The sequence below is a fragment of the Ambystoma mexicanum genome, chromosome 6q, assembly GCF_040938575.1.
Source record: "Ambystoma mexicanum isolate Mex_15411 chromosome 6q, UKY_AmexF1_1, whole genome shotgun sequence".
In the NCBI taxonomy this organism is placed as follows: Eukaryota; Metazoa; Chordata; class Amphibia; order Caudata; family Ambystomatidae; genus Ambystoma; species Ambystoma mexicanum.
In genome coordinates, this window is record NC_090937.1 from 261,548,640 (window position 1) to 261,575,490 (window position 26,851).

The 26,851-nt window shown below is 50.4% G+C and overlaps 1 protein-coding gene across 1 annotated transcript in view; it reads left to right on the forward strand.

The window, feature by feature from the left end:
- The first annotated feature begins 362 nt into the window (after window positions 1-362).
- Window positions 363-26,851, forward strand: part of PITX2 (paired like homeodomain 2) — a 99,207-nt gene continuing 72,718 nt past the window's right edge. The window contains exons 1-3 of the mRNA XM_069630727.1: window positions 363-595; window positions 5,364-5,430; window positions 5,852-6,016. Coding sequence (XP_069486828.1) covers window positions 5,385-5,430; window positions 5,852-6,016 — 211 coding nt within the window. The 5' untranslated portion in view covers window positions 363-595; window positions 5,364-5,384. The remainder of the gene's footprint in view (window positions 596-5,363; window positions 5,431-5,851; window positions 6,017-26,851) is intronic.

Genomic DNA, 26,851 nt, shown 5'->3' on the forward strand with positions numbered 1-26,851 from the left:
GTGCATATAAAATGCATGTACTATGCGTGAATGTATTCGTTCTTGATAGTGTTTCATTTACCCACTGCGTGGGATATCGCCTTCTGCAGCATCCATCTATCCACACATCTGTCTGTCACTTGGCACTTCTCCACTCGTCTGTGCCCCTCTCTCTGTGCATCCGTCTGCCACTGTGCTCTACTCCTGTACCTGTCCAACGCTCTGCCATCTGGCTGCCTACCCTTTCGGCCTGCCCGGCCACCTTTCTGTCTGCCTCCCCCTGCCTGCCTCTGCCCGTCCTGCAGCTCGCCCCCACCCTCCCTTCCTCGGCGGTGCAGAGCGAGTTCGGTGGAATCTCGGCCCGTGACGTCACGTGGCTCCCAGCGCAGAAAGAGAGAGCGACGGAGCGAGAGACCCAGAGTGCAGGAAGGGGACCGGCCGCCGGCGGGGGAAAGAGCTATCCCAGAGACCACGCGTCCAGCTAGACCCGGCTGCAGAGGGGCACTCGGCCGCCCGAGGAATCGCTGCTTTGACCGCAGCCTGCTGTGGGAAACCGGAGGACTGCCCCCACTCGCCGAGGAGCAGGCTGCACCGCAGAGCGCTTGGGCCACAGCCGGTAAGTAGCAGGCCCAGCCTCCCCACCAATCGCCCTCCTCCTCCCCTGAGATGGGAGATTAAGTGGCCGCCGGGATTCGTTCCACCGTGGGCTCAACCGCGGGGAGGTGTGTGGCTTTACTCCTCCTTTTCTCAACTCTGCCCTTTCACCGAGAAAGCTCAATCAGCACCGGGCAGCTGCAACCCCTGTATGCCTCCATGCAGCTGTGCCCCCCCCCCCCACGCAGCCTCCTGCGAGCCGTCCGCGGAACTTGTGCGGTCCGTGCGTGCCCCCAGAGCAGTCCCTTCGCATGCACTATTTACGCACATGCAGTGGGCTCCCACGGCTGCAGCATGCGTGCAGCCTGTCCGCCCACGTGCACCGCCGCGTGTGAACCACGTGCAATGGGAGCAGGACCATCTGTGGAGCCCATGCGCATCTTCCGCGCAGTTCCGGGGCCCCCAGTAGCCTACGCGCTGCCCACCAGCCACGGGGAGCACTGTGTGGCCCTGGGGGGCCTCCTTTCGCCCATAACCCCCTGGCACAATTTCAAACACAGAGTTTCCTGTCTGAGGAAGCGACGGCACCCCAGGCCACGAAAATCTGAGAATTGCTTTTAATGATGACGCAAGGCACCCACACATGGCACTATGGTCGGCCGTACCCCCTCCCCCAAGCACCCCTTGCGCCAATGCCCCTGCTTAGCGCGGATTACGCCGCGCGCGCATTATGTGCTTAGGCGCCTCAGCCGCTTCTAAATTGCTGCTAAATTAGCCAGGTGTTTATTTACTTTTCTGATGCCACGTTCGCCGCCCAGATAATGCTACGCTGGGGGGAGGGGGGGGCGCTGCGAAACAAGCACTGGTGCCCCTGACACGCCATCCCGCCAGGGGCTGGTGCGGGGCACGGCGAGCGTGCCTTGTGTTGCTGGGAACTCTGCAATTGAAGCCTCTTTGACATGTGAAGGGTCGACAGCAGCTGGAATACGAACATTGATATGAACGCCTCTCCCCGCCCGAAGGATTTCCTCACGCTTCACACTCATAAAGGCGGGTCTTCCCTGCCACAACGGCACTAGGCACGCTAACACATACACCAACCACAGCGTCGATTTATAATGTTTACATCTGTTATTGCCCTCTGTTCAGGTCAACATTCATTTCCAAATGCATGCTGCGAACTGATGGCAAGGAAGAGGCAAAGAGGCCGAACTCCAGCCGAATAGAAGTGGTTGCTGCAGGCCTCGTGCACAAGATACCATGACGCTTGGCACCCACGCAGCAAGGACACCCCTAATCACCGTTCACGCGTTCTGCCTTTGCCCCAAATATCGCCCGATAGGTATAATGCAGCAAGGATCAGTAACCCTGTCAGGTTTTTATGAAGCGCCTTGTAACGCTTCCTGTAGCTATCAAAGCCCAGTTTAATCGACCTCGCAAAAACAAAGGGCTGGGTCGGTTCTGACGGGTTTCGCTTTTTTGGGGAGTGAAGGCTGTCGGGGTCACGTCTTTGACGATTGCTTAACTCGTGGGCGCGCCCCCAGAATTTCCAGTCCCACAGTTTGTGGGAATATAATGTGCATATAGACAGGCGGCCCTGTAAAATTGTGTATCAAAGGCCCGGAAGCAACGGGTCGGGTAGGTTAGGAATATCGGAAGAGGACAAGGGGGATTATCGATTCAGCGCGTGTGCCCCCTGTGGAGCCAGGCCCATTGTTAATTAAACAAGGACAATTATTGTCTGACTGGTGGCCACGCGCGCGCGATCCATTATTAATTGAAACGATTCACATGAAATGATTGCTTTTAAACGGTGGGCTTCGCGCGCCCTGCATGCGAAATGCGCAACCTTCGCGCCGGCTACAGCTCGGGCACACACTTCACCGCAGAGATGGGCGAGGGCGGCACAGACTCGTCGCCACTGTAGATTGCACACAATGGTGTTCTGGTGGTTGTGGTACGCGAATGTTTCCACAACCACGTGGTTCTGTCAGCGTGCCACAGGGACCTGTTTTTTTTTTGCTTAAATAATGTGTTTATCTGAGCTGTAAAATAAATCTTATTACAGCCAATGCACCGCTGCTTGAGCCCTGCTCACACCCAGAGGAGATGGGCCGGCGCCCGGGGCCCTGCCAGGAAGTGTCCTTTGACATGGGCACATTTGCCATGGATCCACCAACACACCAAGTGGGGCAGAAGTGCGCAAGATAGAAACGTCTCTGCAGCCTGCGCTGCTCTGTGCTGTGGGATAGGCGTGCAGGATCCAATGTGGGCTTGTCGCGAATATTTTTAACAAGCCACCATTTTCTCAAAGGGCAAACTCGACACATTTTAAAAGAAAACAACAGCAAAAAATGCAAATTGTACGGTTTGAGTGAAACACGTAGGACTGGTAGTCGCCAGCCCTCTCCTCGCGAGCGGGTGGACTTTGCAGGCAGGAGGCATTTCTGACACCAGCTCAGATCCAGGAGGGGGGTGGGGGGAGGGAGAGGAGATTACTGGCGCGATGACATGCAAATTCCCCCGGAAATTATCATAAGTAAACAGTTGAAGCCCGGGCTAATAAAATGCCATCTGTGTTACTTCATATCGAGTTAGTCGAGGGCTGTGATAATGAATTTTGTAATATCTCACGAACAGACATCTCAATCAGCGGCTAATCCCGCGATTGTGCTGCGGCTCACTCAAACCTGCAGCCCGGCCGCCCCCTCGGGCAGGGGCGGGGGAGAGCGGGGGGAGGGGGGGGATCAGGGCGCTGGCCACAGCCAGACCCCACCGGCACGGAAGCGCCCCCGCCCGCAGCCACTACGGTGGGCCTGCCTGCCTGCGACCAGACGCAGAAGAGGGGGTACAAGTCCCACACCTCTCAAAGCCTTCACCACTCTGTCACCCATCCACATGCCAATCGCGCTATCGACTAATATTCAAGCTACGGCCGGCTTCCAGTTATTCGCCTTCCTTTGGATACATCTATCTAGAATTGCGCGTATCTGCCTATCTATCCATCCATCCATCCATCCATCTATCTATCTGTCTATCTATCTAATCTATCCATTTGAAAATACATAATTACAATGTTTTGATATCCTATCAACTCCCTGTGGAATCAGCTTTGTATAATTACAGTCATGTCACATCTACCCGTCTATATACCTACCTATCAATCCATCTGTTTATCTGTCTACTTCTAATCCATCTATCTGAAAATGCATAATTGCATTCATTTGCTTTTCTATCAATGTGCAGGCAGGTGGGCATATATATATATATATATATCATCTATCTGGAAATGCATAATCATATTTATTTGCTATTTGAACCATCTACCTTTGGGAACATCTCTCCATAGGTGCATGCATTCCATTTATTTTTTTCTATCCATGTTTCTGTATATATCCACAACCTAAGGCGTGCATAATTCGGGACTCTCTGGCCATGATTTATTTACAGAAGCCTTGTTCAATGGGAGAAACCCATTGAAAAGGGCTTTGTACATCAGACCCCGTGTATCTAACAAGCTACCGATAAATGTGTTCTTCGATTTCATTGTTTCTGTCAAATATAATCTTGTCTGTTTGTGAACGGACCATTGAAATCGCATGTCTGCCTGGCATTGTCCATTTTACACCCCATAACATAAAAGGCAAACTCTCTGTCATGGCTCCTATGACATTGCTAGGCGCGCTGGGGGCTGATTCTCAAAAGAACGACGGTATGCACAGCCCCACTTCATTTGGGTAATTTAAGCACGCACCTGATTCACAAAAGGAAACAGAAGAGCAACCAGCCGTCATTTCCACGGGTGGGGGGTGGATATGAGCACTATTTCACAAAGATGTCGTGGAATGTGAGCATTGTACTCAGGTGTAAATGGAACCTGTCCAGTGTTTGTGAAGTGTCTATAACGTTGCGTTCCTTTTTGTAGAGCAACCCTCTGCGCTGGAGCCGCTCCCCGGTCCCTAGTGTGCGAGTCATGCCGCAGTTGGGTCAGAGCGGTGCGTGTTTGTGTCACGCACCTCTCCCCTGCCCCACAGGACACTTGGTGCATAATGATCCGCAGACCAAACAGCACACTTACACAGCAAGTGGGGAATATGTTCATTCAAGGAGATGTCGCTCGGAAAGAAATCTGATTAAGTGAGCTTAGTTCTGGGTGGCATTTGGCGTTTTCTAATTATATCAAGATTGCTGAGCAGGTAATTGCATAGGCAGTGGCTGAAGCGGCTCGCGGTGTCTAATTACGTGGCACCGAATGGTGAGAATGAGGCACTGTACAGGGCTGCTCGAGGCGCTCCATACGTCATCAGCACCACGCGAAAACACAACAGGGCAATACATGGGTGTTTCATCACTCACAACGAGGACCGGCTCAATGGGGCGGGGGAGGGGGAGAGGGGGGTTCCTTGGAGAGTATGAAAGAAATACGACGATAGCGATAGTGTGTTTGGGAGTGGAATGAGATCCAAATTAAATTATTTTTTAAAACACTGTTTGGATTCGGTAACTTATTGGTTCCATGGGTCGTCCCATCTTTGGTTGGGGTTGGAACAAAAACTGGGGCATTCAAAAGAGGGTACCGTAGTATGAAACCAGTGTGGCATTTAGTGTAGGTGTTAAATATGTCAGGACACACACACACACCAAACACGCTTCTGGAAATTGAGGGCAACGAATGGCTCAATGTAAGGCCCTCGGCCAAATGTGTATTTATTTGCCTGAATGTGTACGAAGTGTGACTATTATAGAACCATGTAAACACAACGGGCTTAAGCGTGTGTCGTCTCTTCCAGGTGAAGGACGAAAGCGGGAGAATGGACCCTAACTGCCGGAAACTGGTCTCCTCTTGTGTCCAGCTGGGTAAGTCTGGGAGACGAGGCTCTGGTGGACGGACACCCTGAACAAGAGAAGGGTTTCTGGGGGCGCACCCGGCTCGCCATAACCCCCCACCCCCCAAACTCTCGCCATTTATTTTCTAATGCTGTGCGGCCCTCCACACCGACGCTGCCTGCACTGGGCTGAGTGATGCAAGGGTCGGTCGGGGGTGCTATGGAAGAAGGGTCAGCGGGTTGGGGTACCCAGGGCATGATTTTGGTGGTTGCTACTGACGACCCACAGTGGCCTGGCTCCGTGCACAGCACACCGGCCAGGGCTCGGGTCCCCTCTACCAGGGGACGGCGGGAGAAGGACTTCCCCTGCCGGGGTGCGGGAGGGAAGTGGGGCTCCAGCCTCTATCTGACCACTGCCCTTTCTCTCTCTCTCTCTCTCTTCCCGTCTTTAGGGGTGCAGCCCCCCTCCGTGGAGTGTCTCTTTCCCAAGGACTCGGAGCTGAAGAAGGCGCCGGGGTTCAGCCCCGTGGAGTCGCACGAGGCGGGCCGCAAGGAGGCGGCGGGGGCAAAGGCGCTGTTCGGCAGAGCGTCCCCGGCCCACGCGCACCAAGGCAGCGGTAAGCGGCGCGCGCTCAGGCCGCCGGGGTCACGGGGTGTGGAGGGGGCGGGGCTGCGCGCAGCGCGAGGTCAGGGCCGCTGGGCCCGCCTGCAGCTTCCAGCCGCGGTCCTCCGGCGCCCCCTGCTGGCCGGTCGGGGCAGAGCCGAGCTACTGGTGTCCGGCGGGAATACTGCTGACACTCGCATCCGCCGTGGTTTGTGCGAGTGGCTTTTCATTGTCGGTCTTCAGTTGTAAACCCGAAGGACGGGGCTTTGTTATTAAGTGGATGTGCCTGCCTGCCGCCAGGGTCGGACTGGCGCATGCAGATTGTCTTGGGAATCCATGAAAAAGTGGCCCACAGTTGCAAAAGGCAATTAATTCCCTTTGTGACAGACTGAGTAGTAGCCAAGGGGGAGGATTTTGAGTGGGTTTTGATAACATGTGATACTAATTGTGCATTTAAAAGACTATACATTGAGTAACACTGATCGAAACTACTAGTTGCATGGGGAAGTCATTTACCAAATTGGCCCACATGGGTCAGAAAAGTGGCCCTCTTGGACCCAAAAAACTAGCCCACACTAGCATTGAGCGGTTTTGGTTCTGGCACTGCCCTATTGCCATATAGGCCAGTCCGAGCTTGTCTGTCGTGTTGTGCGAGGGTGTGTATGTGCTTGTGTCTGTCAGTGGTTGTGACTGCGTGGTCGTCTTCCGTGTTGTTCGTTTAACCCGCCCTCAGTAGCACAACGTATACTGTTCTTTCTTGTCTGTCCTTCTCGCTGTGGTGTTACACGCTTTTCTCCTTGTCGTTTTTGTCTGTGGTAGGCCTGCGTGTTTATAGCTGGCTGCATACATGTTTGCGTATTTGCCTACAGCTGCATGTTGCTGCAGTTTTCAGGAATGTGCGTGTGTTTTGTTTGTGTATTTTTTCTCGTACTGCCCTCCCAGGTTTACTTGTGTGCAATGTGTCCACTGCCGACACAGGGACTGGCGGATAAATCACGCCCAGCGCATGTGAAGAAATACCTCGCCGTGTATTTTGGCGGGACACGTCGCAGTGGCAAACAGACGCCAGCGGGGATGTTTAATATTCCAAAGCGTCCTCGTTACTCTGTTAAAATATGGCACCTACCGACCCTTGAACCATAGCATGTAGCCGGTGCATGTTTCTTCCAAGGAGAGCTAGTGGAAGGGGGGTGGGTAGGGGGGCGAACATTCTTGCGGGAATAAAAAAAAATACATTATCCGTACATGTTCTATAATCTTGTAATCTTCGAGGAATTGAAAGGCACGAGACTCACTTAAACAAAAATTAAAGACTACCTCAATACTTGTATTATAATATGACCCACTTCACACGTGGTCGTTATTTTTTAAAAAAAAACAACGACAACAACGAGTATTAAAACAACATATTGTGTTAGCAGTGTTTTGGTTCAAATTGTAACCTTTTCACATTGAATCAACATTTTTAAAAAAGCATTATAAAATTCCTAGAAACATTTAATTTCCCTCAAATTATTTAAAAAGTGAAGAGAACAACACAAACATAATAAAATAAAAATTGATGAAAATAAAAAAGCCATATATCATTGAGTCGCACTTGCGTTGGGGATCATTCCAATATACTCCCCGACGCCCTGCCTTTGAAGCGATATTTCCAGGCAAAACTCATTTAGCAAAGGCATTCCTAGCCACTCAATGACACCAAATCGACCCTGGCCACAGCACACATCCACACCCTTTAAGCAGCCACGATCAGCAACATATTGCTGGCCTAGAACGCGAAACGGAGCCCTTCCTAACACCCCTTCAGTGCTTTGTCGCGAGGTTTTGTAAATGCGCGTGTATAATGGCAGTGAGACATTTTCGAACTTATTGTATGAACCAGATGAACCAGACCCAGTGTCTCAATAGTTTGTAATTTGGTGTTAATAATAACACCATCGATGGAGACACACACATTCAATCCAGCAAAGGTTTACCACCCTGCTCTAAAAGGTGGCTAGCACAGAAGCCCTTTGTGGGGTTTTTTTTGTTTTTTTTTGTGTGTGCAAACTATGTCAACGTTGAAAGCTCCACACTTTTAATGGACTCTCGCGACGGGGGTAAATGGGGCGAGGGGCTGCTGGTTGGGATGTCGGGTGAGTGCGCTTGGAGGGTTGTAAACAGCAGAGAAAGGTTTTTTTAAAACTTTTTTATCATATCTGTTTCAGGGGACAGGAGGCCCCCAGCTAAGGTTATTGCGATGTTGCTAGGAGAAGCAGGTCCCGTCCTCCCGCGAGAGTTCTGATGAAGTGGCCGGATCTTGCGGCGTTGGTTTATTGGGCAATGCACTGGCGGGAGTGTAGCCGCCCAGAAGCCTCGGCCCGCCAGACAATGCACGGTTTCCTTTATTTATCCTTTCGTTTTATCAAAAGTCCCGTTTCAAAAACTTTCCTCGACAGTCATGTGTAACATCCGCAAAAACGCACAGCATATACATCAATAAATACATAAATGGAACACAAGAAACATGGCAACACAAACAGCAAGGCCATGGCCTGCCATGGATTTGCAAACAGGACGGTGACCATTGCAATGCAGGCGCATTCAGATGGGTGGCGGCTCCCAGACTGAGTTTAACACCAGGGGAGGAATATCCGTGACAGATAAACACGTAAACTGGTCGTTCGCCGACTTAAGTGTGTCGGGCACTCCTGCGGCGTCTGGGATTTCCAAACAAGTGGAAAGTCTGCCTTTTAGTGCGCCTTAAATCATATCTCGCTATACTGCGGGTAATCCCTTAATCTGCTCTATCCCCTTGCACGTGGGGAATAAGGGGCGGCCGCGGCTCCACACCACCGTCGTGCGGACACTCCAGGGGGGGGCACAGGGAGCTGTATAAAGACGGCGCCGCGTGTGTCCCAGGGGACAGGATGGGTACCTGGACTCGGGGCGGGCTTAGGAACCGCCTCCTGTGCTTTGCAGAAATGCTGGACTGCGCCGGGGATAATGCGGGGGGGAGGAGAAAAGGAGTGATGAGGGACGTGGGGGGTTGGGGGGCAAAGGGAGAAAGCAGGGCTTTGAGAAAAGGGGTGAGAGAGAGCCGCGGAGAGGGGGTGAGTAAGGGTAACGAGCAGCGAGGAACGTTTGGTGGAGGGGGGCAGGTGGAGAAAAGAGGGTGCAGGGGGAGAAGGAGCTTTGGCAGAACCGGGCGGCAACGAAAGGAGGGAGGGTGGTCAAGAAGGCAAGAAAGGCGGAGAGGAGGGACGCCCGAGGAAGGAAGGGAAAGTTAGGAGGGGTGGGGGCAGACAAAGAGAAAGGTAAGGGTGACACAGAAGAGGGGGAGAGTAGAGAGACTTGGAAAGGGGGACACAGAGAGAGGCGAGAGAGATAGAAAGAGGACGGTGGAGCGAAGTGAGGGTTGGATGCATAGAGAGAGGCGAGAGAGATAGGGGGTGGACGGGAGAGAGACGCGAGGTGTGGAAACGGAAGGGAGAGAAACAGGCACACATAGAAGTAAGGCGCGGGGTGGCGTAGGAAGAAAGAGTGAACGAACGGGAACAAAGAGAGGGGAGAATACGGAGCAGGGGGAAAGAATGGAGAGAGGATGGGGAATGAGCTGTGGAGGGAAAAGGCCAAGAGAGACAGAGCACAGGGAGACAGGGCAGGGCGGGATGAAGCCGGAGCTGGACGAAGCAGTAACAAGAGGATAAGAGAGACAGGAGACGGAGGAGGTAAAAGAGACACCCTTTGGGAGAAGGGCAAGGAAGAGAGAGGCAGAGGGATGGAGAGAGGTGCCAGCGGGGCCATTGAGGGTATGAAAGAGGGGGAAGGAGGCCGATATAGAAAGACACGGAGCGGGACGGCGGCAACGAGGGTGGAAAGTTGGCAAAAGAATAGGGTGACCAGACGTCCCGGTTTTCCCGGGACAGTCCGGGGAAATCACCCTCCGTCCAGGGGTCCAGGTTGTTTTTCCATTTTAGAAACCCAGTCCGGGGTTTGCAGGGTTGGGTGGCTCCGGTAATTAAAATTGCAAATATTTTTTACAACACTATTAGAATTTTGAAGTTGAAGCATTGGCGCCAACCCACATCCTTCAGGCACAAGTCCCAACACTTACTGACTGTGCCACAGAGACTGGCTTGGAAATCAGTGTACAGCAAGCCATGCAATATCAATTATAGCAAACACTTGTTTTGAATTAACATGCTAAGATTCACAGACAAAACTGCACAAACGAGATCACATACAGTTTATAGAAAGGAGAACAGTTGGAAATATAATTGGGTGGTGCTTGTGGGGGAGGGGCAGTAATTGGTGGGCTGTGATGGTTAGTCCCTCTTTTATGTTGTTGGTCGTCCCGGTTTTTCGTTTTGGAAATCGGGTCACCCTACAAAAGAAGGGATATGATGGCATAGAGAACAGGACAAGAGTGGTGGACACTAGGACCCAGTTGTTCTTAAATCAGGGAGTGTGCCCACCAGGCCGGGCTGCCTCTCTTTCTTGTTCACAGGCCACTAGTTATTGCCTGTAACTAATCCACGCCCAGCCGGACCCGCGACCAGGTGGCCTATGCGTCTGTCTGCCCTCCCCATACGTGCCAGTGACTGGCTCGGTATTGCTGGGAGGGACGCAAAGGGGGGACGTTTACTATCGCCCTCCCAATAAGCATTTTCCTCTCAGAAGCTTAAGCAAGAATATTGCCAGGAAACTATAAAAGGTGCACACCTTTTAAACATAAAAATATCTCTTTAAATACTTCCAGAGTACAATCCATCCTAACAAGTGTTTGTGCAACACTCTTGATCAGATGTTGATCAGATGTTGAAGTGGTTTTGTGTCTTTGAATCCCAGCTTTGGCACAGAACCAATACACGAATTGAAGGTTGGACATGGACTTTTCCGGAACAGACATTTTCTGCTGATTCCGGATCCGGGAAATCTGGCCCCAAAGTCTATATTTTAAATAGGGGAGGCCCACGCAAACGCCTGTCTCCAGGAAGCCTCTCAGACATCAGCAAAAACCACAACACACACTTACCGACCTGGCAGTGGCTCGGGAGGCCTGATAGCGCCCCTGCCAGGGGCTCTATGACACCTGCAGGGCCTTGGGGCTGGAAGAGCGCCTCGTGCGTGGTCCCCAGAGCCGCTAGAAGCTCTAAAGCCCCCCGCCCCATTGTTTGTGGGAGAAAAGAGGCGCCGGGTGTGCTCTTCTCCCCCAGTCCGCTCATAATATATGCAGCAGTTGCGAGGCTCCCTCGCGGGAAAACTAAATGTATAACGAAGGCTCCTTCGTGAGCAGGAATATACTAATGGAAGAGTCTGATGGCTGCTTAATCCTATGTAAAAAGCGGTGTCGTCCCGCTAATATTGACTGACTGGATAATTAACGCAGCTTCAGCCAGAGAATGCCTGGCACAGCCCTGGGGTGCGGGGTGGATGTGGGGGTGGGGGGCTGTAGCATAAGCACGGGCTTACTCGTCTAGGAGGGCGTCCAGTGTACTTAACTGCCCTCCATGGGCATTGATGTGCCAAGGAGATAAACAGTGCACATTGAATCGCAGCGCACGTCACACTTGCTCTCTGTAGCATAGAATTCACAATTAAGATAGTGGCATGTAACCATAAAGTTGTGCCGAGTTTGCACGCCACCTCCCCGATCCCACACCATTCAAAACATGACAGTCTAGATAGTGCGCAATGACGCCTGTTCCTTCTTCTCTTTCCATTATCTCCACCCCCGGCCATCTTGCGCTTTCCTTCCTCCACTTGCCATATCCACCGACACAGCGCTCCCATCTCACCCACGGGGGAATTAAGCACTTCCCAAATATTGCATACTGTGACGTAACGTCACGTAATGTGACGTTATAAGATACGACTTAACAAGAATAGTCAGCGTCCCATCACCTCGAGTTTTAGTCACACCCACGTGGATCGAAGGCAAATACAAATGGCGGCTATGGCACGCGCTAGGAACCGTCCCACGTAGAATAGAAGTTTAAATCAACCGCGTGATTGCGTACCACCTGATCCGTCTCCAGTACCAGAAGTGTCCATGTTTTCGCTAGTTAAAAAACCTGTCCTGTTGACATGAGTCCATTTTTCTAACGTTAATAGCGCTGGAGTGGACTTTTATCAGGGCAAGTTCCTAGATTCGTACCGAACCTCTCAATTTTCCCAATGGTTTTTCTGATGAGAAAAATTCCTCAACACAAAATGTTTCCTACGTGCTGTATTACTGCATGGGTAATATCGCATCACCCCAATAGGGTGCCGTGGACTACAAAATCGCAGTTTATGCATCTCTCTAAATCTAGCAGACCCGTCCCGTTTCTGGTAACTGTGTTTGACAGTATTAAGAGAGGTCAAACGACCAAACTCGTTATGACCCAAACCCCGGCTAAAATGCTGGGCTCTGAGTACTCTGTCTTGGTACAAGACCAAGCCGACTCGCGGTGGGTAGTACCCACAGCGAATTCCTACACGCTCTTTAGGGTCCAGCTTTCCTAGGAACTTGCTAGAGGCTTAGAATGCATGGAAGCCTGCAACATGCGTACGCATGGCGACCTGTGCCTAATACTCGTATTGCAGCGCCGGACGTGTCATACGAATTAATTCCATGCCTACTCTTATCACAATCAAGTGGCGACATCAGAGTGGCTGCCGCCACAGCCCACGCCCCCCACCCCACACACTGGCTGAAAGGCAATGCCCAGTATGATTCCAACTGCTAGTAAAACCTCTCATTGCAAAGCCACAGCACGGTCTTCAGGGTCCTTTCTTTTCCATTTTATTTGTCAAGTCATATCCATCAGCTGATACACATGGAGATATTTGTTGGTATATTTATTTAGTGCACCCCGTGGATTTACCATTTTACCATAGGAAAGCAGGAATCTACAAAATGTGCATGGTACTGCTTATTAGGAACCAAACAGCCAGCTTTCAAATGGATTGTGTAGTAAGATGATCACACTATTTCTTTGTAACACGTGAAAAGTTGTGTGTAGGTGTGTTTTTCCAGATCGATGGATTGTACATGTGTCCAACATATCAACAATTGGACTATTTCTTACATTAGACCAGGTCTGATTTACAAAGCGTTTGTCAAAGGGGTTTTCACATTGAAAAAACGCATTTCTAAATAAGGCACCAAGGGCCAGATTACAGAAACTTTGCACCGGTGCAAGGGTAAAGTTGCACGGTGTTAGCACTGGGCCAAACTTTGCCCTATTTTTAAAAACACTAGGACGTGTTAGAAAACTATTGCACTATGACAAATGCACCTTGACATTGTATAAGCACCTGGGAAAAAATTGCCCTAGTGCAAGAAAGATACATTTTGGATGTGTTTTTTTCACCAGGGCAAAGTTTGCCCTAGTGCTAATACCATTCCGTATTAGCACCAGGGCAAACTTTGCCCTGTTGCAATCATGCAGTGAAAATCTATCTTTTTTGCCCAAGAACAATTTTTGCCCCATGCCTACACTATGCCAAATTGCACTTGTCATGGTGCAGTCGTTTCCCAATATGTCCTAGTGTTTTAAAAAATAGGGCAAACTTTGCCCTAGTGCTAATACCGTGCAACTTTGCACTTGCACCGGTGCAAAGCTTCTGTAATCTGTCCCCAAATATCAAAGGAGACAACGGTGTGATTATGTTTTCAAAGAAATAACGCGTCCTGTGGTGTAGATATAAGGATATTGCAAGTCTCCTATGGGTTTTGTGACCTTTTAAAGGAACTCAGATCTATAAGTCAAGGAACTCCTCGGTGACCTCCAATATCCTTACAATGTACAAGAGGGGACACTATATCCCATATATTTCTGTCCAGAGTGTCCTGGAGACGCTATCAGCAACTGCTATCGCTTGAGTGATATATTGGAGTAAGATACCCTTGTATTTTATTTTAAACCTAATTGTGAAATTTACTTTAAAGTCAATGAAGCTTTGCTATTTTTTGTCTACTTATTATTCATAGTTTTTATAAAGTGTACTGTGTGATATATTTCTATTAGTGAATGGGACGATTAAAAAAAAAAAATTGCTAAGACCCTTTTGATTTTTTGAGATTGCATCTTGTGTTACTGCAATTGGAGCCAGCCCACCTACCTTCAGCAGAGCACAGTTTGAGTGCTCCACCTTGCTACCAAATGGTGGACCATGTATTCCTGTAAATCCCTTATTCGAACTGTGACTAATGGCCCGATTCATAGAAAGATTTGTGCACCGCAAAGGCACATTGCGTGAAAAAGGGTACTTTGCGGCACGCAAATCTCATGTCGCCGATTAATGGATCGGTCTTTGCGCAGGTCTGCACTCACTGGTAGGCAAATTGTGAATAGGTATGGCTTGGTTTCAGATGACTTTTGCAGAATGTGTCCCTCTAATGAAAAGAGGAATTATTATAACAGATCAGCTTGTCTTGTACTGGATTGACAACATTGCGTACTCGTCTTCTGGGCAATCTTACTCAAGGTAGATATTCCCCTGAGGTAAACGTGATATGGGAATGGATCTTGCCACGTGAAAATAACTCCATGATGTTTGGAGTGATCCAGTTGTTGAAAGCAGCATTTGCATGGAAACCGAATGGGAATGGAAATATTAGCAGGAATGTGAGGATGTTGATTGAAGATGCTGAGAACAATGAGTGAGACTAACATTGGGCATCTAAAAGGAAAAAGGGATTTGTTGCGACTAGAGAAAGAGGTATGGGTTGGAAGAAAGTACAATGAATTGGATCTCTTTTATTATCTTATGTAGGAATCAAATGTGATGTGAGTTGCTTTTTTTATCATATAAACGTTTGTGATAAACCATACATTTTTTTAAAAAAAGAAATAGGTTATTGAACATGCATATTCCCCATTCTTTGTGCAAAATCAGGATGAACGAGGCATAACGTGGGAGTGTTGAGCGACATGCCACGTAAAAAAAAGAGCAAGCCCAAACCAGTGTAAAAATAACCCAATTCATTGATTACCAACCACAAATTCCCAGAGCGAAAAAAGGCACACGCAAACCTTGTGATCTCACCACTACATGATACGCGACGCAACATACAAAGCACAAAGGCCATGTATAAAAGCACGCACTGCATTACAAAATTGCACTTCCAGGATGAATCCCGCTGTAGTGGCAGCGATTGTACATGTTCATGGAAGTAGGAGGAGGAGGTTGGTGAGGGACAGGATTTTCCATCATTCTACAACGCTTTTTGGGATGCCAGATCACAAGGTGTATTCAAGGTAGTGATTCCCTCCCCATGTCATCCTAGGCATGGTCAGGGAGGAGGAAGACCTTTCATCACCCATCATCTGCTCCCATGCACTCACAACCCTGGAGATGGTGCTGACAGTCCTACGTTTTATGGCTACAGGCTCATTCCAGCCCATTTCTGCCATTGTTAGGGGCATATTGCAGGCCATACAAGCCCGGTGCCTACACCAGATCTTGCACTGCATAATATCACATGTGCATAGACACATTTACATGCCGCAGGTGAGGCAGAGACTGTGCTAGAAGTATAATGCCATAGCACACTTCCCACGGGTACTGGGAGCCATTGATTTTACGCATGTTGCGCTACTCCCCCCTCCCAAGCGACCAAACACCTGTACCGCAACCAGAAGTATTGTCATTAAATGAATCACAGGTCATCTGCGATGCAAAGGTAGTTATCATGCATGTGAATGCAAATTTACCGAAACCACACCTGATATCTTCAGTTACCGATGTTCTCCAGTATACTAGGCCCTTGCATCTGGAACCTTTGGCAACACCTACCTCATGGGTGTGTATCAACTATCACGCTCGTGCAAGCAGTCACATGACACATGGAAAAGCAGCCCATAACAATCAATGGTAGCTATAACCATGTCCACATTTGCAGGGGACAGTGCCTACACACTCTCACCATTCCTGCTCACACCATTCTGGAATCCTGCCACCCCAGCTGAGGTAAGGTATAATGGAGCATCCATAGCCACTAGGGGCATAGTGGAGCACACGTTCAGGGTGCTCAAGTCACCCTTCTGCTCCCTTGACCACTCTGGCAGCATATTGTTATATGCCCCACCACTAGTATTAACCATCATTGTGGCATCTGGTGTCCTGTACAATGTTGCCACACAGCATGGCATACCAGTACAGTTGCAGGAGGGACATCATTATCAGCCACTGGCACTATCCATCTCTTTGGCAGGCCGAATTGCACAGGGACAGGATGCATGCAATCAGGTTGTGCAAACCTACTCCACCTGAATAGCAGCCCTTGTGGAGCATAGTTTGCAAAGGTAGCGGGCGCCCCTCTCTCGACAGAACAAGGCCTGATAACCTGTTCAGTGGTTATTAACCACTTGAGAGTTCGCAGCCACTGCTTTTACTCACTGTGCCTTTCACAGATGGGAAATATCCATTTGCATATCAGTCTTTGTCCTGCCCAGGGGCAGTCCAGCACCGAAATGCAATGGCAATTCCAACCTGAACGAGAGTACCACCAGCAACCCCATACACGTGTTTCACCCTTGTTGGGGATCATCAGTGAGGTGAAGCTGATGCCTCTCTAAGCACAGTGAAGCCACATCCATGATGCCCTTCAATTCTGAATCAGGGCTAATCTGCCTCGCCCATAGCAACACCCTGAGAATGTGTGTCTGGGAGAGGCAAACGGTGCGTGTCCATAAGCATCAAATCAAGTGCACAAACCACTAACCCAGTCATAGCAAGTGAAAACAACAGTATCCTTGTCACTCACACAAAAGCACACAACACAATCAATGAAATCTCTTACCACTTTCACATGCTCTCCACCAATTGTGCACTCAGACCCCCAACAACACCCAGGAGAACCCAAGCATATCAAATAAATAGAAACAAACACGTGTGGTAACTGCTCTGGCCAGCCTATGCGTGTCTCACCCTAATATACAGGTGGAGTGGCTACTCCATTCCCTGCTAACAATACAGGCCATACAACAAATCTTCATACAAATAGCCATACAGACTGAGAAAAGTGCAAGTTCAGTACAAGAAAGATGCCCATCTCACCTCAGCGTTTTCCCTTGAAAGTATGTTCCAGCTGTCCTCAGTCATGTAGCAATGCACTGCTCCGTAGGTGCTGAAACCAGCCTAGACTGATGAGGGGGGGCATGAAGGTATTCCACAGCCCTCTGTCCTTGCATAGCATCAACTATCTGCACTAGCAGAATGGCTCAGAAGAAAGGAAAACACAAGGTCAGATCAGGTAACACGTCCCTGCACACAATGACACTGTACCATGTGTCCCCCTGTACCCCACTGAGTGCCATGCAACAACTGAAAGCAATGGCTCGCCAGCCTCCCATCTCCATGTCTCCCTCTGCACCCATGAACCTGGCCCTGCTCACCTCAGGCAAATGCACAGAAAACTTACAGTAAACAACAAGTGACTTGTATGTGTAACACAGGACAAGGTTGACAAGAGTCCACATGTACCACGCAACACAATTCTAGATGGTCCAAGTGCTCTAAATCGGTCATGTTGAGTGCAGGGAGACATATGGGCAGGCTGCCCTGCCATCCGTGTACAGGTGAACTGATGAACATCCTTTGGCCAGGCACTCTGCTGGCCAAAACAAACACAGCCATGGCATACAGTAGAACACTGCCATGGGCCAGCAGGGTGGGTCCAGCCAGGCATTCTTGGTTGGAACATTGCACGGGGTGTGGCCTTTGACTGGCTGGGCAAAGGAAGAGCCAGGTGTTTAGTGGCTTCTGGAAGGTAAGGTGGTCCTACACTTGGCAGATCCAGAGTGGAAGGGAATTTCAGAGTGTGAGTGCCTTGACAGAGAAAGTGGTACATACAATTTGAGTGGGATTGAGAGAAGGGAACACAAGGAGTGGTGCAGAGCCTGATGGGAGGTTTCTGTTGTGTTGGTAGTCTGTGAGTCAGTGTTGGAGGAAGAAAAGGCACATCTTGTGGGTAGCGCATTGGTGATGCGAATGGCCCTGAAGGCGGTGCGTCAGACAATGGGAAGCTAGTGGAGCACCCGGAGTGCAGGATTCATGTGTACCCTGGAGGTAAGTGCAAGGATGAGGCAGGCTGCATTGTACTGGAATTGTTTAGCTTTCTGACCTTATAGTCAGGAGCACCCTTGTAAATGGAATAGGAGCAGTCTAGGCAAGAGAGGATGATTGCCAACATTGCCATGACTCAGTGAGGGCAGAATGAAAAAGCAGAGGATCATCTGAGGATGTGGCGGTGTAGATGACAGGATCTGAAAGCAGCATCAAAGTGGTAAGCGAGTGATCTTTCAGAATCCACAGTGCATCCCAGGTTCTTAACTGAGCTGGATGCTGTGGGAGTCGGGTCTAGGGAGAACAGCCAGGGGGTGAGTTGGTGGAAGAATGGTGTATCATCTCAAATCATGATTCCGCTTCTACCAGGATTTTGGAGGAGGTGGTTAGCTGCCAGGCAGTTGTTTGAAATCTGTGTGGTCCAAGGTGAGGTCACAATGAGGAGTAGCCAAAGTCTTCGGGACCTAGGGAAGGATATGGGTGTCATCTGCATAGTTGTAGCAGGACTGCTCATGTGAGCAGATAAGGGTAGGGAAGGGTTGAAAAGTAAGTTGTTTAGGGAGTCCTCCTTCAGGGCCCTGTTGGAGACACGGCAAGGGGTGAGAGGAGAAGGGTGTTAGGAAGAAATTTGTGAATGGTCAGTGAGGTAAGAGGTGAACCTGCTTAATGCAGAGTCCTTGATGCCTAGATAGCGGAGTCTGATGATGAGGATGCCGTTGTTGGTGGTGTCAAAGAATGCCGATGGGTCAAGGAGGTTATATGCAGCACAGCATCCTGAGTTTGGTGTCCTTTATGGAAGTGCAACCAGAAAGCCAAAGCACAGGCATGGATGATCAAGGGGGCACCCACACCCACAGGCATGAAGACCAACTCACATCTTTAGTGACAGTCACCATCACCAAATCACATGATCCATGTAAACCCTATGTGTGCCACTCCATGCCACTATTGCAGTGCAAATGTCACCAGCCATGAACATGATTGACAGTGTACAACCCTACCTGTTGGCAGAGATGTTCTGCGGTGATTCCCTCACCACCGCCATCTAACACTGTGCCTCTGCATTAGTGAATGGAGGGTCAGTTTCTGTCAGATGGTATGGGACTAGGGTGGAAAAAGAGTGCTGGGTGAACCTCCCAGGGAGTGCAGGTACTGGATGGGGCAAGATACCTGCAACATAGGACATTGGATTGGACCAGCTAGAGGTGTAATTCATCAATGTAGATTGCTATCTGCACCTGTATGTTTGAGGCTGTTGCAGTCCACCTAACAATGGCAGTTGACTCCAATGCACATGGCTTCATGTCCAGTCCCCCACTCAGGAAGGCCTTGCAATGGGCAATGGCACATCACTCATGGTGAAAAAAAGATAAAAGAAAAAGAGTCTGTCTTGGATGGCGGTAAATCAAAACATGTCCACCCTCGCAGGGAGTGGTATGTCGACATAAGTGAACAAAAGAAGTCAACAGAAATAAAAATAAAATCCTACCTCCTCCATGGACTCATGGGCATCGGGGCACAGGTGGTAAAGGTGGGGCGGGTGGTCTGGGACTGCCATCCTGTGGTGGATACTGTGGTGATGGTGCATCCTGCCAATGCAGTACCAAAGCCTGATCTTCATTGGCTAGGGCCATTTGTTACAGATGCATACATGAGTAACCCATGGTGGAGAGGTCACAATGAACTTCCTCCCGAGTGGCCATAGAGTCTGCATGTGTGCTCCCTTGTGATGCATCAGCGTGCTGGGAGAGCGTCTGCCTCAAGGCATCCATCTCTGCGGAGGTGGGACCTTGTTGCCAAAAGCTCATAATGCAGTGAGCCCCTCCATCTCACCGTGACGGGAGGTCAACACACCAACATCTCCAGGTGCAGGCCTTTTCACTGTGGCACCGCATCTCAATGCAGGGAATCCCACAGAGATGCCAGATCAGCCTGCTGGCTTTTGATGTTGCCCTCAATGCCCAGTTTGTGGGATAACCTTGAGGACTGCATCCCAGCATGCAGTGTCTTCCTCAAGCTCACCAACCGCTGCTGGTGGTCCTTAGAGGCCGTTGATGTGCATACAGTGCAGCCGGTGAGGAGATGTTCTCAGCTAGGCGATTGATATCCCTGGCCACTTCCAACATGATCTCGCCATTTCAGATGGTCGTGCGCAGCATCTGCTCCCACTCTGACTGGCCGTCATGCACACGTGCACACGACCACCATGTGTGCAGGGCTGACAGATGTGTAATGCTGGGGTGCAGGCCCATCACAGTGTGACCCCTGTTGTTGACTGCAGATTCCAACACAGGTGAAGGTGATCTTGCAGCCCATACCACCATAGATGCTAGGCGTTCCACTGACCAGCCCTGGCTGACCTCCTCGGACTCAACAGCCCCATCCGGACTGCCCATTGGGAGCCCTCCATGTCCCTCAGTGGGTCCTCCATATCTGATTCAGCAGCTTCATGTGAAGAGTCTGAAGAGTCAGGAGAAGAGTCTTCAACCCTACCGAGGAGTGCCTGCAACACCTTGGGATTCTCACGGGGCACAACAACCCAGCCTTCACTGGTGACAGACAAACACATTCCGTGGTATGAGTACCTGGCAGAACATGCATATGTGCATTACAATGCATACAGACACAAAATGTCTGGCCACACATACATCGCACATTGTGGCTGAGCACACTGCGAGCTGTACAGCACATATCAATGGCATTCGGTGACCTGTGCAATCATAGCTGGCAGGGGTGTTGCTAGGTCTGGAAAAGATCCTGGGCTGCACTAATGCTAGGATTATCAGTACTCGGGGATAGCTAGCCTTTTGGTTGTAGACCCTGAGATTCTATCCAGGGCTACAACCAAAAGACCCGGGGCTATAGCCCCCTAACACTCCCTAGCAATGCCTCTGATGGCTGGGCATATTAGGCTGTGCAACATGGCATGGTTTGTGGAATCAAGAGTACATACATACACAAGGACATGATTGAGAGTGATTCCCACCAGTGGAAGGATGTAGGTCTGTGCATCATCACTGAGCCCCTACTCTACTCAGACCGTTTCTTGTTGCAAAATGAGGACCTGTAAATCTGCGTAACAAAATTTCATACATGCATATGTGTTGTCCCGATCTCCCCAACCACCAATGCAACATTGCCCCCTTCAAAATACGTGGCAGGTCATAATCACATGCATCGCAACCATGTGTGCAGCGTGTGCAACATGGAAATTACCAAGGCGCGCTCCATTGACACTACAAATGTGGAATGTACTACACTGAAAAAATGACACACAAAAAAAATATAGGCTATAGATGAGTTGTCCAGCAAGGCTCGAAGGCACCCAAAACCCCAAAAATGCTGTATGCAAAGCATTTACGGCCCCAAAAATATAAATGCATATGCAATGCCGTTCAGGTACCCCAAACCCAAATAATGCGGTACACAATGTGTAGAGGAAACCTCAACCAAATAAATGCATAAGCGATGCCATATGGCACACCAAACCCCCAAAATGCGGTACCCATAATTTGAAGGCAACGGCTTTATAAGCACTCCCAAATGTGTGTCAGCGATAGTAAAACCTCTGTCTCTGTACCTTCTCGTGCACAACTGGTAATCCATGCCACACCTCTTAAATCTCCTCTTCACTGCTGTGTGCAGCATATTCGTGCCATGTAGGTGTGCTGTGTGCAGCACATAGCACGTAATTTACGCCCCAAGGCCCTTTACTATGTTATCTGCTGCCTCAGATGGAACATGAACACATAACCTCCTCCTGCCCCTGTGCCATTATCTTTGCCTCCTCCTGCCCTGTATTGCTTCCAAAGCACACCATCTGCTGCTGCCTGGCAGAGTGTAAGTGCCTGCTGCCCACCAGAACTGACTTGGAGTGCCAGCTGTTCTGCCGTTTCCTGTTCTCCAGTGTTGTGACCACCTCATCTGGCTACTTGTGAATTCCAACTCTCTATAGCACCACCACAGCTCCACAGCAGATTGTCAGGACCCAGTCACTCACACCAGCCTCAGGAGTTGCCATGTCTGTGCCATTCTCCTCCTTGGCATCGAGCAGCATTCCCATGGCAGTGAGGCAGAGGGCTGCCAACTTCACCTGCACTGTAGTTGGCATCCTGGTGGATCAGGTCCTGGCTAATTATGATTCGGTCTACAATCCAGCAATGCATCACAGCTCAGGAAAGACAGACTTCTTCGGATATGGGATCAAATCACAGCTGCTATCAACATGGGGGAAGGAGGGTAGCAGTCCATTCCACCAAGACCATGAAGAAGCGCAGGGACCATGAAGAAGCTCAAGGACCGGAGCCATGATACGGCGAGGACAGCCCTTGAGGAAAGTACCACCGGGGAGGTGCACCATGTGGGCTGCCATCGGATGTCATCCATTCAACTCAGAGTGCTCGAGAGGTTCTACCCAGACCTCCACTGACTGGCAAGCACATCTGGAAGCTGCTGGTGAGTACCCATGGGGTGCACTTCAGTACATTGTATGTGTGTCGTGCATGGTTATGCATGATTGCAGTTTCTCCCTTCTGTACACAGCATGTGTATTGCACTGATCTACACGGCTTGCAGCCTCCTGCCTCTGCTGGGTGTGTGATGGCAGACATCTATGAAGTGGACACAAATAGGTATGCACACTGTCCGTTATTGGTGAGTTGGTGCACTTGTGCACATGCGATTTGAGTTGGTGACAACAAGTGCTCTAACAGGTACAGATGGCAGATTATGATGTTGGGGGAATGTGGGGGACACGCATGCACAACACCTCATTGGAATGCCCATTTGCAAGTGAAGATTTCATCATCCACAGACAGCAGCTGAGACTGACACATGTGTATGGATGTTTGGGAATGTCTTGTTGGTGCACTGACCTCTCATGGACAGGAATGTGATCTGTCAGTCCATTGCATGGAGAGCCAGAGATGACGTGTGATCATGGCATTTGTTTGGGGTGGGAACAACAGCATCGGTGCATGTACCTCAGCAATGTGTACTTGTATGTGTTGCATGCTTACAGGTCAAACTGTCAGGGATGCATGTTGCTAAATGTGATTGGGTGTACTGGTGCCCAAGCAGGTGTTGTGAGAACTCTCCTGCCACTTGCATGGCCATGCTGTGCATAATCAAATCATGCCCGGCTTGTGTGGTCTTGCATAGATCAGGGTGGTTTGACAACTAAGGTGTTCCTAGCAGTGCACCATGCATGCCCAGGTTGGTACCCAGTCCAGTTATGCTCCCACACATTCAGTGTTTACCCACCCTACCAAGGTACCCACTGGCCAACCCTCTGCACCTGTGTTGTGCCTCCTGGGGCCATACAGTGTGGGTGTGTGGTCTTTGCCTAGAGACCAGAGCCATTGGCCACATGTGCCCATCATGATCCTTTGGACTGCCCGGTCATCTGATGCTAGACTTGAGGAATGCATGTTATGTCCATAAGGCAAGCCGGCACTGGGAGTCCGGATGGGCTACTATCTGGAATGTGCTCCTGTTTTGTCCATGAGGAGGCATGACACTTTTAGCCAGTGCTCCTCCTCTGTCGTCACCTAGGATACACAGTTTGCAAGTAAGTATAGTCGCCTTCCTCTGGCCCATTGTTGAAAGTGTGTAAGGGTCCTGTGTGCCCTCCACTTGCAAATCACAGACACAACTAGGGTCTGCACCTCCCCAGGATGGACAAGGGCAATGCAACACCTAATGTGTGCACACAAATGTGCATGCTGGGGGGATTCTTTTGAGTTGGAGAGTACCCTTGAGGCACAGAAGGGTGCCTGGCCGTCAAATTACCCTCAAGGACTTGCACCGCAACAGCAGGACAGACTGCCTGTCTAGCTCCCTGAATTCCACTGGTTAATCTTGCACACTTGGTACATCTCAGGTTGGATGCTGTTCTGGCCATGGCCATTGAGACAAGCATTTACATGCCACCTGCGTTGGGACGGTGTTGACTCGAGGGCATGCCCCCTCTGGGAATGCCCCCTTTCATGGGTTCTCCCCTCCCCCCAAGTAGTACAGAGAAAGAGCAGGCCAGCCATTCCCCAATTCTCCAGTGCTCATGTGAGATTACAAGGATGGTGGTCTGACCACAGGGCCTGGCCAACACACAGTGAGTGTGTGCCCGCTTCTCTACTGAGTTTGGCTTCTGACTGCAGTCCCCTTCCCCACACCAATGGTGTGTCCATGGGCAGCAGCCATACCCTTCTTGCAAGGTTATTGCCTGGTCCCAGACTCTTCTTACCACCCATCCAGCTGGACGTTAGTACATGCGTGAAAAACAGATCTGCCACCCTGCAGCATTGGCCCATCCACTAACACTGAGGTCACACAGACAGGCATAAGGGTATGATCTCATCCCAGTCCACCCACCTAAGCTCCTATAACCTCGCTGCATACTCATATTATAGGTGGCAGCCTGCTACAGTAGGGCATAATACTTGAGTGGACCATTGTTAGATGTCCAGAAGACCATCAGTCATATAGAGTGATGTGTGAATTCCACAGTGCTCAGTGCCATTTCATCATCAGACAGCGGACACAGGGCATGTGACATTATGTGGCCATCTTACCTGCACCGCTCAGGGGTCACAAGTCATTTTGATGTGCATCAACCCACAGACAGTGTTTTGCCACTAGCAGACCATAGCACAGTGTTGGTGGATGAAGGCCACACCCTGGACGGTGATGGTATGGTTTGCATTGCCTCATGGCCACACATCCATCAGGTCCTTCGGTCAGTACCCTCGGCCAGGCTCACCTACCCATTTAGCAGGGCCATGCCCTCCAGATCGCCTGAGTCGCAGCAGGCTCAGCTGTGTGCCACAGTTGTCTGCATCCGTGCTCCACGGACCCCACTTTCTGCATGCATTGTAGTCTTGGGGGGCTCCTTTGTGCTTGTACCAGGGCAAAAGAGAAGGTGTGTGACTATAGACCTGGATGCTGTGAGTGGCTGAGCAAGGCCAGCAGATGAAGGTCCACGCTTAACACGGGCCCCAGTAGGTGTCCCAGGGAAGTTCTAGTGGGGCTCCATAAGGCAGTTGGGGTCCCCAGGAGGGCAGTGGTCTAATGCATCAATGCCACTGACCCAACTGGGCACATTGTGGCCACAAACGTTTGTGTCACTGTGTAGGCCAATGCTGTCAAGTTTCCCTGTACCATGCATGACTCCTCATGGCCGTCCTGTTTGTAGCCTTTCCCACTCAGAATTTGTGAGACATGCAAGGGTGTTTTGGTGAGACATAAGCCCAGGTGCCCTTCCCATGGCCCTGGCTTCGGGTTACGCTTGGGTCACTTTGGCATTGGTATTGTGCATTGTCATGATTTCTTGCAATGTGCTTGTGGCGACACATCAATGTTCCGATTTGACATGTGCGTGTGGCTTGACTGTGAGTCATTGTTGTCCCTACACTTGTGTGTCAGTATTCATGCTGATTGCATCGGTGTGTGTGTGGTAGTTGATCCGTGCCTAATTAATGGTACTGTTTATGTTTTGTACAACACGCATGCATTGTCACTGTTGACTTATGTCAATGATCTTTGTCCACTTTTTCCACAGTTGCTGCAGTTGGTCTAGATGGAGAAAGCAGTACTTTGGAGCAGAGAACCAGGAACAGGGCCTTCAGACCCAGCTGTAGACGCCAGCCGTTCACTCTTGACACCTCCTCTTCTTAGAGTGATTTGGCTGGGGGAGCACCAGTACCCTCAGGCAAGGTTGCTGAGGGTAAGTCCCAGGAGGGGCTTGTGGTGGGAGACACCTCAGCAGCTGTGGGACAGGGTGCTGCCACACAGGGGCCATCAAGGGTGGAAAACTCTCTGGAGTCATCAGGGTTGATGGAGGTGGAGGTGGAGGAGGAGACCATTGCAGGCCAGCCCACACGGTCAGGTGAGGGCCCCAAGGAGGGTGTTCAGGGTGCACCCCTGGCCTAGAGGCATGAGGATGTGCAATCCACTGTGGAGGGTTCTGTACAACCACCTTTCCCCGGGCCATCTGCTGCAGCAATGACCGCCTTCACAGATGCCTCCACCGAGACTGAGGCCCTGCTTGAGACCGAGCTGGCCATCCAAGTTGTGATGCAGCCCTTGCTGGCTGGTCTTGTGAGGTGGACCATATCTATTCATGATTCTGTTACAGTTTCTCACAAGGAGCTTGCTCAGCATCATAAGCAGATGAGGTGCTTCCATGGGCCAGCTTGCAACTGCACTGCTCTTGGGTGGCCCCATGCAATTGCCTCTTCTTCCACTTACTCCTCTGTGCCCCAGTCATCCACCAGGGAGCCCTCCATGCCACATAACAGCACAGCCCCCTGTGCACCAGTCCCACCAACACTGCCAAGTCTGATTGTGCCTACATCCCTGCCTGAGGTGGAAGCCCCAAGAACACCACATGAGGTGGTCACTGTGCCTGCCCAGGCACATACACAGGAACAGGCAGTGGAAGGACAGCTGGCACTTCAGGACAGTGCAGGTGCTTTACCCCCCTGCCCCACCCCCCCCCACTCCCTGACAAGTGTCATCAGTCGGAGGGGGTACCTACACAGCTTACACTCTGCCAGGTTTTCCATATGCTGAGATTTCACGCCAACTAGACTGGAGTTTTGACCATCAAGGTCAGTGCATCTTTTGCTTTATTGTATTAGTGTGAAGCATCACATTTTGATCATTGTGAACATTCTGGTTACTTTCATATTGGTTTTGGGCAGTTTTCTGTAATTTTCGGAGTTTGCTCAGTGGTTATACAAACATTTTTCTGGGCGTTTTTGCAAACTGGCGTATGGTCCCAGGGAGGGGTCCCAGCCCACAGGGACCA